Source organism: Agelaius phoeniceus, chromosome 1, assembly GCF_051311805.1.
Source record: "Agelaius phoeniceus isolate bAgePho1 chromosome 1, bAgePho1.hap1, whole genome shotgun sequence".
Taxonomy (NCBI): Eukaryota; Metazoa; Chordata; class Aves; order Passeriformes; family Icteridae; genus Agelaius; species Agelaius phoeniceus.
In genome coordinates, this window is record NC_135265.1 from 106,047,179 (window position 1) to 106,061,570 (window position 14,392).

General features: G+C 40.4%; 1 protein-coding gene across 1 annotated transcript; it reads right to left on the reverse strand.

Annotated features, from left to right (window-relative positions):
• Positions 1–4,791: 4,791 nt before the first annotated feature.
• TYMS (thymidylate synthetase) lies at positions 4,792–12,966 on the reverse strand. Its single transcript, XM_054642012.2, has 7 exons — positions 12,691–12,966; positions 12,310–12,383; positions 10,897–11,071; positions 8,701–8,802; positions 7,329–7,504; positions 5,917–5,988; positions 4,792–5,035 (listed from the first exon to the last, which is right to left on the reverse strand). The coding sequence occupies exons 1-7, from the start codon at positions 12,860–12,862 to the stop codon at positions 4,898–4,900; spliced, it is 909 nt and encodes a 302-aa protein (XP_054497987.1). The 5' UTR covers positions 12,863–12,966; the 3' UTR covers positions 4,792–4,897.
• Positions 12,967–14,392: the final 1,426 nt, after the last annotated feature.

Here is a 14,392-nt window from a genome sequence, read left to right on the forward strand (position 1 = left end):
TACCAGTCTCCAGATTAAAGTAAATTGATTTTTATTGCACCCATCTCTTTGCCAAGTATTGACACCAAACCTACAGAGCCAAACAATGTGAATTAACAAATTCTTGGTTCTCTGCAGCAACTGGAAGCAACAGTGATGACATTAGCATAATTTCTCTGCTGCCAGTTTCTCATGCCAAGCCCTGCTATAAAAATATTTAATCTTACTTCTCCCTCTCAGCTGTTGTCTACCAGTAAATAGGACACTTTATTTGCAGAGGGGGGTGTTTTATAATGAATATCTAGTAGCATGGGTTTGAATTACCATTTAGTATAGCCTTGCTTTACAAATTAAAGGCCAGTCCTGAATTTTGGCTTTACTGGATGTTTTCTATGGCCTTTCTCTTCTTTTCACCATAGCATCTGAGAACCACATAAACATTTAATGTATTTATCCAGAGAATTCCCATGTGAATAAGGCGAATACAATTATCTGTACTAGAAACACGGGAAATTAATATGAGGCCTGAAATGACAGAAAAACTTAGTCCAGCTCCAGACAGGAAATCTGTAGCACAGCTAGAAATTGAATCCCGACTCTTATCCAAGTATATCCCAGCTACAAGGCCATCTCTCATCTGGCTGGACTGGTCTCCAGGAGGAAGAATGATTTCCTACAGCAGAGTAACTGCTATTTTCCCTTTAGCTGCCTCAAAATGGGAATAGCTGCTCATTCGCATAGGCAAGCACATCCCAAAGCTGCAGTCCCAGGCATGCTGAATCCTGTCCCCAGAGTGCCCCTAGTTCCTGCCTGTGCACACAGTTAGGTGGCCAGGGGAGTGTGAGTTGGCTCCCAAAGGAGTCTGCATGCTAGAAAGATTTTAAGGGAGTGTGTGAAGCAATTATCTGGGAGAGCTGCCCAATCAGTTTGTGTGGGCATTATGTAATAATTGAGTATTTGTCTCACTACAAGCTCGGTGTGCCCTTGTGCACGTTAAGCCCGTGTCCGTGGCCTGGAATGGAGCAGCCATTTTCACTTGGCATTTTCACTTACAGGATCCAACATCCAGTTAAGTGGCAGTAATTTCCAAACTCAGTCCAGTACAACAATGCCCTTTGGCACACACTGATTTTTATTCAGTGTACCTCAGTTCATTGTGTCAAGTGTAGTGTTCTTGACATTACAAGTATAAGCTGATTTTTAATACTGACAACATCCTTGAGGTTCATTCAAATTGTCATGTGATCTCTCATTTAAATTTAAATTATTTGGATTTATAGAGACACACAGGAGGGACACTGTACAAATGCTTTTGTATGAGTTGCCAGCAGCTCTTATAATATGTTAATTTGGGAGTCTCCAGGTCTTAACTTTCCATTTTCTCCCTTCCACCGCCACAACACAGTGATATTTAAATATCTTCTACAAGCCAGGGCCTTGAGTTGTCTCCAAATTGACAGCTGCAGGCTGGGAAGTGTGAATGAAAGCTTGTCTGTGCTGCTGATGGCCAAAAAGTTCCAGAGAAAGGCTCTGCAAAATGCAGCAGCAATGAGAAAATCTTTCTCTCCCCATCCTTTAAAGCAGTCTGATTAGTTTCTTCAGCTGTCATGACTGTGATTTCTGAGCATAAGCTTGTGTGCACTGCTGTAATTTTTGTTGTTTCATGTTGTGCACCGAAAGGCCTTGCATGTCCCAGTGTGGCAGTCATCTCTAGTTTGGATTTGAGGGCTCTGTCAATTAGTCCACCACTTGATCACATTTGATCATATCCAAGTATCTGAAAGGCTTGAAAAGAGGTTAGTTATATAAAAAAAATTCTGGTAACAACTGACTGTGGTGATCACTCTTTTTTTTTTTTTTTTCTTAAAAAACATCTTGCTACATGGTGGTCACAGCATGTATTGGTGTTGTTACCCCACAAGCTCACCTTCCTGTGGGTTGCAAAGGGAAGTTAGAAGGGTGGGTGAAACTTCTAGCAGGTGGATGTGAACTGTTTGTGGTTTTAATAAAAGCACTTGAAACCTGGGCTGCATTCCACATTCAGACACTTCACAGGTGCCAGTCACTATGGTGACAAACTCACCAAGTCAGGCTCATTAGAAGACTTGATTTTGATGGCTGATCAGATGGATGTTTGTCTCATAAATTCAGCAGCTCTTTCTTTTCTGACCCTTCATCTACCATAATCAGATAACTAATAATCTTTGTGGAACTGCAGTAAGGCAAATTTTGCAACGTACCATAACATGTCAGAAATAGAGTGAGTTACAAAACTCGTCTAAGAAGGTGGAATGTAGCAGACATTTGATCAAAGTGGTAAGACATTTCATTGCTATCTCTGAGTTGTTGAATGGCCCTTGGAAAGTGGAGAAATGATACAAGGATACATCTCTTGAAAGTATCAAGCAATGTCCCATGTTTTGTCTAAAATACTGCTCTGAATATGGCCTGTGGTCATAGTAGTCATCTTTGCAGCATGAGCAGTGTCCATATTCTGCAAATCAAAATTCCTTGAGTACCTCCTGTTTAGCTCCATATATTAAAATTATTTGAATATTCATATTTTTTCATGAAAGCCCCTAGAATTCTGATACCTACAAATTTTAAAATGTATTTTTATTTTTACTCACATTAAAGTGTGCTGTTGAAATGTTTTTTACATCTTTCTGATCTTTTGAGCACCGTAAACTTTCTTGGTCTTCAAGGTACAAGCTTCACTCCAACTGCTATTGGTAGTAAATTGTGCTGATAAAGGGAAAGAGTGAAGTTGTAATTAATTCCTATACTAAAAACTAGGAACTCTTCCAGAGCTATAGAGACTGCTCTGCTTATGTATGCTATGTATGTCCATACACCTAACTCCTCTGCAATTTATGAAGAGAAGTAAATGATTCCCATTCTGAATTCTTCTCTTGGCTAGGTATTCCTGTCCTGGATAACCAGTGAGACTGCTAATTCCCACTAGTAAAGCCCTGAGGCCAGCTTTATTTCACATCCTGTCTGGCTACACTTGCTAAAATGTCCTGCAGAATCCACCTTATCTGCAGTGTTACATAAAGTGGATTCCAGCAAAAGGAACTTTCCTAGCTAAGTGTAGGCAGAACTGTTAAGTGAATGTGCAGCTTAATCTGTTTCCTTGTACTTTAGAGGGCTGTAGGAACACTCAAGAATCTTTAATTTATAAAAGTGTGCGCATGGTAAGAAGTGGCTGACAACCTACAGCTGGGACGTACCATGAATGGAAAGATAACACCTGGACCATCTGAAGTAGAATAGACCAGTCTGACTTTAGAATATCAGACTAGTAGAGCTGAGATGAAGGTTATTAGGAGGAGCATGTGGCAAAGCTCTCAAGTGTGGTAACTGCTGCTACTACCTGTGAGTTCAGGAATTTGAGAGAAGACCCAAGTGTGTGTTCTACTGCAGGTTGGCTACTGAGCATCCATTTAATTCAGCCTCAGAAAAGGATGAGTTGAGGTTTGACCATTCCAAGCTTCTCAGAGGATCTAAGCTGAAAGAGCTGTCTGATCATCTCTCTTCACAAATAATGCACTACAGTGTATATTAAGAACCTTTCTAATAAGCAGTGGTCGCTTTACATTTGGTGTGCTTACAACAGGAAGAGATTTTTTTTGTGCAATCTTCTTGTGTTGGGCAAAATGTCAGGAAAGGAGAATCACATTTTTGTGCTACAAAAAAATTAGTCTCAATATCAGTGATCAGTAGAAGTAAAATGATTATAATGGCATCTGCAAATAATTTGTATGAAGTATGATTTTCAAAGTTTTAATGAGTTTGGTTTAAGAAAGATTCAGCCGTCCTCTTATGTGGGCCCCTGAATAAAAGCACACTGATTATTAATAAATTCTTAGAATTACCTGAAATTGTACACTTTTCCAATATTTACCAGTTTATTGACTTTAAAATTTAATTCAAAAAATTACTATGCATTTTTCTACATGTTCAAATATGTACTGCCTATCCTATGAACATCAACCACGTATCTACTCATTATTAAATTGCTGAAGAGGAATTAAATGTGTTACTGCAGAAGGTACAAGGATAAGGAGACTTGAAAGCTGAATTCTGCTAGAATTTAATTCATGAACTCTATTGCTAAAAATACTATGATCTCTAGGTTTTACTGCTCCAGGCTGCAAAATTAGTCCATATGTTTGTGGGATCTGGTTTTAAATGATGACAGACAGCTGATTACTAATATTATCTGGTAACCTCTGTTTAACTGCAACTATCTTTGATTTATATCAAATTATTAATTTATGTAGGGTTGAGGAATAAAAAATAAAAAAATTGCTGCTGCAGAGACATTATGTAGAGATTGCAGTTCCAGCAAGCTTCCATTAAAATCTTATGCCTTCCTGATAGTTCATCTGTGAAGACTATGGGAAGTTTGTTTTTCCTGGCCAGATGTTACCCTCCAAGACATTTTGCTTTCCAACCCTTTTTTACTACTAACTATAAAAAACCACACCAGAATTAAATATGCATCATGCCTTCCAGAAGATTTTTTAAAAAAAGCTTTATTAAACATACACTCTTTAGAATATATTTAACAATTTCTTCCACCCTGAAGGAATCCTCAATCACACACAGAATTTCTTATTTTCAGCACCAAATCAAGCATGTAAGCCCGTGCTACTCACACACAGTAGCTGAATGGTAACAGAAATGGCCACTGGCACCTGAAACAACATGTAGAAAAGCAGCTCTCTAACAACTTAAAACTGGGTTAGCATCTGCATGGCATATCAGGAATAATCACCTGTCCTGTACAACAATTTGCTTTATTTAACAATAAAGCAAATACCTTTTGAAGTATACAAAAGCCCCACCACTTTAGAGAAACTAAGTACCTTAGGTACATTTCCACATTAATATTTAATGCTGGTTTATAGCATCAGACAGCCATCTCCATTTTAATAGGTGGATGAGGATTATAATCTTCAATCTGGAAGTCTTCTGCCTTGAAGTCGCTGATGTCTTTAATCTCACAAAGAATTCTGAGTTTGGGGAAAGGTCTTGGCTCCCTCTGAAGCTGAAATAAAAGCAAGCTTACCGTATAAAGCTAATACTTGAAAGCAGAGACTCTGTGTTCTCAATCTCAAATCAGATTACACTATGTAGGTTTTCCCTTCCCACCAAGAAGATTTACACTCAGAAAAAAAAAATTGAAGAAAATCCCAAGACACTTAGATAGAATCTACCTTAGTATTTTCACAGGGAGCAGTAGCATCAATTTCAGGTGAATTCCCTGATCATCCAAATGCACTGCAAGTACTTTCAGATGGCAAATAAATTCTGGTGGTTATAGATTATATTCCTTCCATGGAAATTGGAAAATCTGACCCAAACATGCAGCAAATATTCTACAGCTTCTCACTTCTCATTGTTAAGTCTGAATCAATAACTACTTCTCTGGATGGTTTTGAACCATACCAATAATGAGGACATTCAGCTCAAGCTTAGTCTAATCAAATCAAACACTGATTTTATCCTACTGCAACAAATTACTTCCTGAAGAAAATATAGCCTTTCTCAGCCAAATAGTATTACTGATTAACTCTGTGAATTTTAAGTGATCCTTTTCTGATATATTACAAAGACATTTTATTTTGTATTATTGGGACTAGGTGGAATTATGGAATTATTTTTGAAGTTAAAAGTGCAGATTCTGGCTCTCCAACTTGTTTTAGAACAGTACACAGATGTACATTTCAATCATGCTTGTATTGTATTTCTGTTTGCAAACAGAAATGCAGTTGAACAGATGTTAAGGTACTACAGTTATTAGAATAGAAATGGAAAAAAAGCCACAAAAATTAATATCTGCAAAAAGGATATTTAAAATATCAAGGTAATTGATATTTTAAATCAAGGCACTGTGGAAGATAATAGGATAGAGTACAAAGTACTTACTTGGACTTTTAGAGGTTCCACATGGTTCAGATATATGTGAGCATCTCCTAAGGTGTGTATGAACTCTCCAGGCTGAGAAGAATGAAGAATACATGTGGTTTTCAAACAGTCAGGTTCTAAGAAAGCAAAACATTACAATGCTTACAGTATTGATTCTCAGCACCTGGCTAGTGTGGAATTGCTGCTGCTTGAGAGATGTGAAGGGCACAAGCTTCTCTGACTAATGCATAATTAATGGAAAAGATAATGAAATTTCCACTAGCTTATCAAAACATTTATCTTTCAAATCCTGCTATGACAGTAGCTTTAGTAAATGAATGGAGCCATACTGATCTGCCCACTGACACAGAAACAGGTGCAGCAGTGACATCCAGCTTTTCCAGTCCACTTCTAGTAAGTACAACTCGCCAAAGCTGGCTTCAGAGCAGCTGCTTCAGCCACCACTAAATAGCAGTGGAGGTGTCAGGCACAGGCAAGCACCCAGAGCTTGCAGGTTCTGTGACTTAGCAACCCCTGAGCAATGGAATTTCACATGGGGAAGTTTCATCAGCTCTTTTACTGGCCTCTGACCAATGTTGATCAGCCCCCAGATGTGTTACACTGAAAACCACCAAAGCCATGAGAGGAAGTGGCTGAGAGGTGACAGCTGGACGTAACGTTAAACTTCACATTTTTTAGTAGCTTGGACTAATTTCTGTCGTTGCTGTGAAGTCTGATTCTTCCCCATTGCCCTGTTTTAAGAAGTTCCACTTCATGTTGCTGGTGGCAGGAGGATTAGGCACTGAAGGCCTTTCTAGTATAATTTTTTACATGCCCTAAAGGAAAGGGGTTTTCTTATACAAGACCATCGTGCATTTAAGTTTCTCTGCCAAATTACAAAATACAGCTCTGAAGTCAGGGCAGGAGCTACTTGAGCACATATTACCACTCATCTACATGTAAGCATCTACAGTAAGAAATCAAAGAAATGCACAGCTGAAGTTAGATTAGTTATAGCTGGAAGTTAGATGGACAGATTATCCAAATTAGAACCTTGACAGCAACTGCTGAGCTACTGCTCACTTCCAATAAAGACACACTACAAAATCTCATCACTTGTAGATTACTACCCCATGAGGACAAGTACTCAGTTGAGATTTCTAAGACTAGTGAACAGGTCAGTCTTGACAGATTCAAGGAATGAAAGAATCTTCTGCTTAACCTGAATTTTACAATTCTTACCTTGCTGATTCTAACTGCCCATACAAACCAGAGGCAATTCACATAATTTCACAGGGCTCTCTTTACATGCATTTCAGCAAGATTTCAAACAGTATGCTCATTCCAGTTTTTCTTGGACATGACATGAAGAGACTTATCTTTTAGTCCCTCATTTCTCAGACAAGAATAAATGAAATTATTAAATAGCCTACCTTCAGCCCTGTGACATGGGCAATCATGTATGTAAGCAGTGAATAGCTGGCAATATTAAAAGGCACTCCTAGTCCCATGTCTCCAGACCTCTGATAGAGTTGGCAAGACAATTCACCATTTAGAACATAGAACTGGCAAAGGGCATGGCATGGAGGCAAAGCCATCAGGGAAATATCTAGGAATTGAAGTACAGAAGGTGAGGTGGGGGAGAAAACAGTAACAGCATTAGTGTGTTATGAATGTAGAAGATGCAAAACTTAAACAACCATGTAATGACATACAGTAGAGTGCCAACTGCACTGCCATTCTGTTGCTTTTTCTCCTGTTTATAAGCACATGCTGCTCAAGCAATTAAGTCCGTGGCATGACAAGCTGTCTCCTGGGTTGTATGACCAGAAAGTCATAAACAGATATTCCACAGAAGACTTATGCCATAATGTTGCACAGCAGTTTGTTTCTACTCACCTTGGTTAGGCAGCTGAATTCCCTAAAGGAAGACATTAAGACTAAAATTAAGCATATACCCTAAAGCAAATTCCAACTCCTGCATCTTACTCTCTTCCCATTGCAATGTGTTTGTTGAGATATAAACGTAATGATCATTTAAAAAAAAGTAGAAACCAGAAGATCTGGTTGTTTTTCTATGCCTAAAAAGTGCAGAGAGTAAAATTACAGCTTGGCAAGGAAAACTTTCACCAGATATTTTCTGAGAATGTTTAGCCTTGAAAATAACAGCAATAGCATGTGGCATACCCTTTCACACAGCAGTGGAAAATGCTGTGTGATTTTTTTGGAGCACAGGTCTATCACTGGTGAAAGTTAAACATTCTCTTACAGTAGCTCTTGTTTAGAAGTCCCTACAGAGCGAATGGATATCTATGTATAAATAGACCCTATCATTTGTATGATACAGGTTCACCATATGATCCCATGTTCAAGGAAAAGATTACAACACAAATAATATTTTTGTTCTCTAGTTTTAAGGGTTATGTTTACAAGAGATTACATGACTAAAAGCCAGACACATTGCTTTAATATAGTTTTTATGGTTTGGGTTTTTTACCTTTTTAAAATAAGAGTTACTGTCTTGAATAGACTGTATGTCAAGGACACTGGTGTATCCCTCATTTTAACCAAGAGAGAAAAACTTTGAAGAAATGGTTCATTATTTTTGAGGTCTGAACATGAGGATAAAGTAGAAAGAGAATTAAGATTATAACTCCTGACCATTTTTACTGCACTCCTGGTAGTTTTATAAAGAATGAACAAGGACACCGAATGGAACTGACTGTTGACAAGGGAACAGAACATAATTTAGCACACAGCAATATAATGTGCAACCCCATTCACTTTATGCCAGCTGTTGAATACCTTTGGGATTCCAAGCACACATAATGATTCTTCTGTCATCTGGATTGGTTTTGATCGTTTCAATCACTTTTTGCAACTGATCAACTCCTTGGTTGGAGTAATCTGAAGAAATAGAACAAATAAGATCTAAACCAGACAGATTCAAGCCATGATACTTTTTATCACCCAGCCCATGTCCCACTGAAAAGTGATACCCAAACGACAACCTCTGAAGATTTTATTGCAACTTTGAAACTGATCAATAAGTTGGCACCATCCAAACATAGGCTGTTCTTGGTCCTTCTTAGGATGCTCCTAATTGTAAAATTGTAAAATTCTCATGATTATATTTCTGTGTGTCCCCCCAATTCTTTTGCGTGCTTTGAGTACCTTTAGCACCCACTGAAATAGGACCATTCCTTTTTATTCCATTTTCAACCACTTGATTTAAGACCAACTAAAATTCTGTATAATCACTAAACCCCAAGAAACAGAAGTTGCAATACAAAAAACTAGCAGGACAAATATTTTATCACTCATGATGACTTGTTATCTAAATAGGACAAAAGCTGTACTGGAATGGACAAAATATTACAACCTAGTTAAGTCACAATATTTAGACTCATTTGCTTATTGCATTTCTGGATTAAAATGTCTTTCTAAACATTCAATTTGCATGCTACAGTGCTCCTTCTTATACAGAAAAAAAAAATTATGCCCAGACCAGTGTGCCAGCATTCTTTACACACTCAAAAGTAGAGAGTTTTTGACAGATGAATAAATGGATCCATCTAGCACTCTCAAGGTCATGTATGAAAACTAAATTTACATAGCATTTAGCTCCAGAAAGGAACTTTAAAATCATGTGTAGCACAGGATATTACATTTCACCCAATGACACAGGCTGAATTTTAGGCTCAATATCAGTTGTGGAAGACATTTTCTGAAATTAACTGATTATTAGAATGCATTTCAGAATAAAAAAGTCATTAGTTGTTAATCATTGTTCTGACTCATCCCAATCAATCAGCATGGCTGGTAACTACTTTTTTCTAATAACTCTTTTTGCAGCAACACCAAATTATGGTTACAGGGAGACCCAAGCTGGCAAACAAGGTAGTAATACACAATTAGCATCTCAGGGAACTCTTCTGCCAGCAGTACCGTGCCGGAAGCCTTGTCAAATGGTTATGTTAGTTCCTGAAGCCACTTACCTATCCATTAGTAATGAAACTTAAGGAAATCTGTTTGTGAGGAAAACTATGGGAATTTATCTTGTTCTTTTCTTCCATGCTATGTTGAGCCTTAGACTTTTTAAGATGAGAAACTGTAAGTTTTCAGATTTGCCAGTTCACAATTTGCATCATTTGTGTTACCATAAAAATGTATTCTGCTAGTGGCCAACATGCCAATACTAAGTCTAATATCAGCAATTCATGTGAGCTGCAATTTGAGGCTGTACTGAAAACAAAACAAAAAACCAAGAAACCTCACCTAGATAACTAACCATGTTGTTAATCCACGTTAAAAAAGAATCACACCAGATAGTGACAATCTGATTTTTGATACCTTTTTCTTAATGGCAGTCCTCTAAGCATTTTCTATAACCTCTCTTCCAGAAACTTGGAAAAGAGGAATTTGAGAGTCAGTTTAATAAACCACTGAAAATACCAACAGGTACTGCATCACATCACAACTTGTCACAGCTGTTCTGCCCACAGCATCATCAGCTGTGGAAACACCCTACTTTGCTCCAGATGCAGAACGGAAAAATCTTTCTCTTCACTGCCACCAGTGAATGCAGTGTACTGATGCCAGTTCTTCCCAGCACAACAATTTCATGGACCCTGCACTAGTATACAGAGATGGAAGCCTGTGTTCTGTTATCAAATGGAGCTAGCTCAGGTTTCTGGACTGCAGCACACACATCCTTCCAGCTATCAGCAACCACATCTGCTCTAGGTAACAGAGTAACAGTGTGTGCCTTGTGACTCATCTGTTCCACAAATACCAAACTATAGTATACAAAGCTACATCTTTCAGGATAATTAAGATTGAGTAAGGAAGAAAAGTTAAATTAACTCTTTCAAACACTCTTTATTCTGGCTATCAGCTTGCTCTGTATGGTTAAGAACATTCCATTCCACACAGGCTTCTGGAAGTGATGTGTCACAGCTGTCTCACTGAGCACTCAAGACTGTATTTGAATGTGATTACCTGTATGCATATCTTTGTATTCTGCTCCAAAATGCCTCCACTGGAAACCATACACTGGTCCCAAATCACCCTCCTCTCTGGTGCTGAAACCCTGCTTATCCAGGAACTCACGTGACCCATTAGCATCCCAAATCTTCACACCTTTTGCAGAGAGCTCTTTGGCATTTGTAGAACCCTACAAAACACAGTGAGAAGTCTGCATCCTAACTCCAACAGAGAGGGCATGATTTAGAACAGTTGTGTTAAGTTTGCTAGTCCACAGTATTTCTCCACTCATAAAGGATGAACAGTGTAATTGTTGTACTGCATGAGGTCCTTGCACACGGACAGAACTAAACTTGTGAGCAACACACTGGGATGGAGTTTGAAGTGCCATGCTGCTGTTGTTTAACTCAGGATTCTCACACTTTGTGAATGCACAAACAGCCTCAAGTTCAGCTGTGGAATGTCATTTCATATTTGCAGAGAACAAGATGTTACTTTACAGATTGATGAAAATAGGCTAACAAAAAATGTATGGACTAGGCACGGCCTTTTCCAAGCCACCTATAATAAGCTTAAGGTCTTAAAAATCCTTTTGTTAAAATGAAAAAAAAAGAGAAAATAACCCAGAAAAATGTCACTGAATCCTGTCCAAATCATCACACTCAAAAATCCAACACAGAAATTATGCTGGTTTGGGGAGTGTCTGGTCTTTTACATAAAAAAAACAACCAACCCCCCCTACCGCCAAAACAAGCAAAAACAAAACCAAACAAAACTAAAAGCTTTTAAAAAATCAATTTGTATTTGAGTCCTGCTATCTAGCAAATGCTTATGTAAATTCTCCCATACTTGCAAAATATCACAACAGAGAAAGCAACACTTACATTGTAATGAACTAACTATAGTTGAATTTTATTATACTAGGTACAGCTATTTGCTCTACTAGATCTCATTTTTTTGCTATTAAAAAGTCTAGCATTTACATCAGTCTTACTTCACCTGTGGTTCCACACTGCTTGTTTCTGTTCAAATCAAGCTACCTCAATATTAAAAAGCAGATCATTAAATTGCTTATTAGCTGTCTCATATTATTATTTCTGATTAAAACACAAAGAAAAGAGACTGCATTAGGCTTTACAGCTGTGGAGTATCTTCAAATTAGTCCAAGCCCTCACTACTTCAAATTTTCTCTCTTAAGAAGAAAAGAAACTGTTCTGATTGCACTGGTAGCAATAGTCTGTACTAAATAGCAGAATGCCTTGAAGATAATGGCCTTCCATGTGTGGTCACAGTATTACGGAGTTGCACTTCTGTAATAGGAACAGAAGCATCTGGAGTTACCCAAGTGCCTTAATCCACTGCCCAGCAGTTGGTTCTGTTTATGCCACTCTCAGGCCCCCCACCCACAGAGACACCCAAATACCGAACCTTGATGAACCACAGCAGCTCCTCCAGCACTCCCTTCCAGAACACCCTCTTCGTTGTCAGCAGTGGAAACTGATCTGGAAAAGAGTTCCACAGTGTCAGTGGGGACCAGCCTTTGCCAGGGTGAACAGACTTTCCCCACACAGAGCACAATGCCACCGCCTGACATTGTGAGGGTGGGATATGAAATAAGGAGTTAGGACGTGTAGCTCCCATGGTCAGAACCCTCTGGGAGGTGGGAGGGAGTGGGACAGGCCCGGCGTGTGAGACCCGCACACTCAGCGCGGCTCAGGGCAGGGACAGGAGCAGGGACAGGGAGGAGGAGCAGGGGCAGGAGCACGGGGAGGGAGCAAGCTCAGGGGCCGGGGTCCCGGCGGTGCCCACCTCTGAGGCTGTACCGCGCCTGCATGCCGAACACGGAGATGGTGCCGGTGCCGGTGCGATCCTCTCTCCGGTGGCCGTGCTGCAGGATGTGCCGCACCTGCTGCAGGTACTGCTGCTCGCCGGGCTCCGGGCAGGCGGCGGGGCCGCTCAGCAGATCCCCGTCGGCGGGCATGGCTGGCGAGCGGCTTCTGGGCTCCGGATGCGCTCCTCTCCCGAGCCCGCCAAAGCCCGGAGTTCCCGCCAAAGCAAGCTCGGAGTTCCCGCCAAACGGTGCCGAGGGGCGGGCGGGGCGGAGCGGCACCACCGCCACCTCCTCCCTCGGCCGTCCCCTTCCCTATCCCCCTCCCTTTCCACTTCCAGTCCCCGGGGGTCTTCAGCGCCGCCGTATCCGCAGCCGCCCGCCTGCTGTGGTTCTGCACGGAGCTGCTCCCCCTGAGGGAGGGCTGGCCCGAGCCAGTGCCCCGAACCACACCGGCTCCTTTCGGTTGGATATCAGGAAGAGTTCCTTCACAGAAAGGTTGATCACATATCAGAATGGGCTGCCCTGGGGGGTGGTTGAGCCCCCGTTCCTGGAGGTGTTTGAGGAAAGAGGTGGTGGCACGTAGTGCCGTGTTCTAGCAGACAGGATGGTGTTCCGTCCAAGATTGAACCCAAAGAGCTCAGAGGAGCTTAAGTCTTTTTGGACTTGATTGACTGTGTGATTCTGTGACTTTGTTTTGCTCTAGGGCACATAAGCTCTCTCCAGGCTCATCCCGTGCTGGAAAGTCTTGCTGACATTTGTCATCTTTCTCCCTTTCTCTGTAGCCTCAGGCACCCCATTTCGGAGCTGAACAAGACCAAAGCCTTCAGCTGGGCCTGGCAGGCCACACGCATCTGGCACTGGATCCCCCCAGCTGGGATATCCCAAAGCCCCTGTGCCAGCCTCCCTTGTCTCCCCTGCTGTGGTGGCCCTGCAGTGCCATGCCCCATGCACAGCTCACCTTCCACGTCCAGCAGTGTCACCCTGACCTGAGCTTCCAAAGCCATGTTCCTTTCATGCCATGCCATGTCATTAGCTGCCTGCTTCATATTTTATTGGCACATTTGCTGCTCACTAAGGGTAGTCCTTGTCACTTGAGTTTATCGTGTCTCATCATGTTCATCTCAGCTTCTCCCATGTCCCAGTGTTATTTTGCATCCCGACCAGTGTCTGATTGCAATTGTTCCTAACATGGTGTCCTCTAAAATCTTTCTATGTGTAATCTCTGCTAGTCAGAAGACACTGATTCTTCTCTGAATATTTAATCATTAGTATCTCCTGGAAGTCAAAGAGTTTCCTAAGAGTCACTTATCTCTGAGATAAAGCTCATCTTTCTGACAAGTGACATGTTTATGTTATGACTGATAATCTCTCATGATTAGGAGCCTGAAATACAGGTATATATGATGGAAGCTAAGGACTATAGAGGACTGTGGATTAGAAAATGCTACCTTTCTTTGCAGCAGGCAGAAAATAATCTTTTCCATGAATTAAAAGAGTAAAATAGGGATTTTTTCTCATATAAATTTATGTACTTGTTGTGTATGTATAGAAGTAAAGGAAAACATAAAGTGTAAGTAGGGTGCGGATATTTTTCTCTGCTCATATCTGATAAAGATGTTTTTGTACACTTTGAAATTAGCTTAATTCATTTAGCAGAGCTACAGTTGGAAACAGAGCATA

What these genes read in the sequence shown, in the direction of transcription:
- TYMS (XM_054642012.2), bottom strand. Translation starts at nt 12,862, where the DNA reads ATGCCCGCCGACGGGGATCTGCTGAGCGGCCCCGCCGCCTGCCCGGAG. An exon ending in CCCATGTCACAGGGCTGAAG is followed by an intron (nt 5,989 to 7,328) that starts GTAGGCTATTTA and finishes CATTCTTCTCAG; the next exon opens with CCTGGAGAGTTCATACACAC. An exon ending in TGGAACCTCTAAAAGTCCAA is followed by an intron (nt 5,036 to 5,916) that starts GTAAGTACTTTG and finishes CTTTTATTTCAG; the next exon opens with CTTCAGAGGGAGCCAAGACC.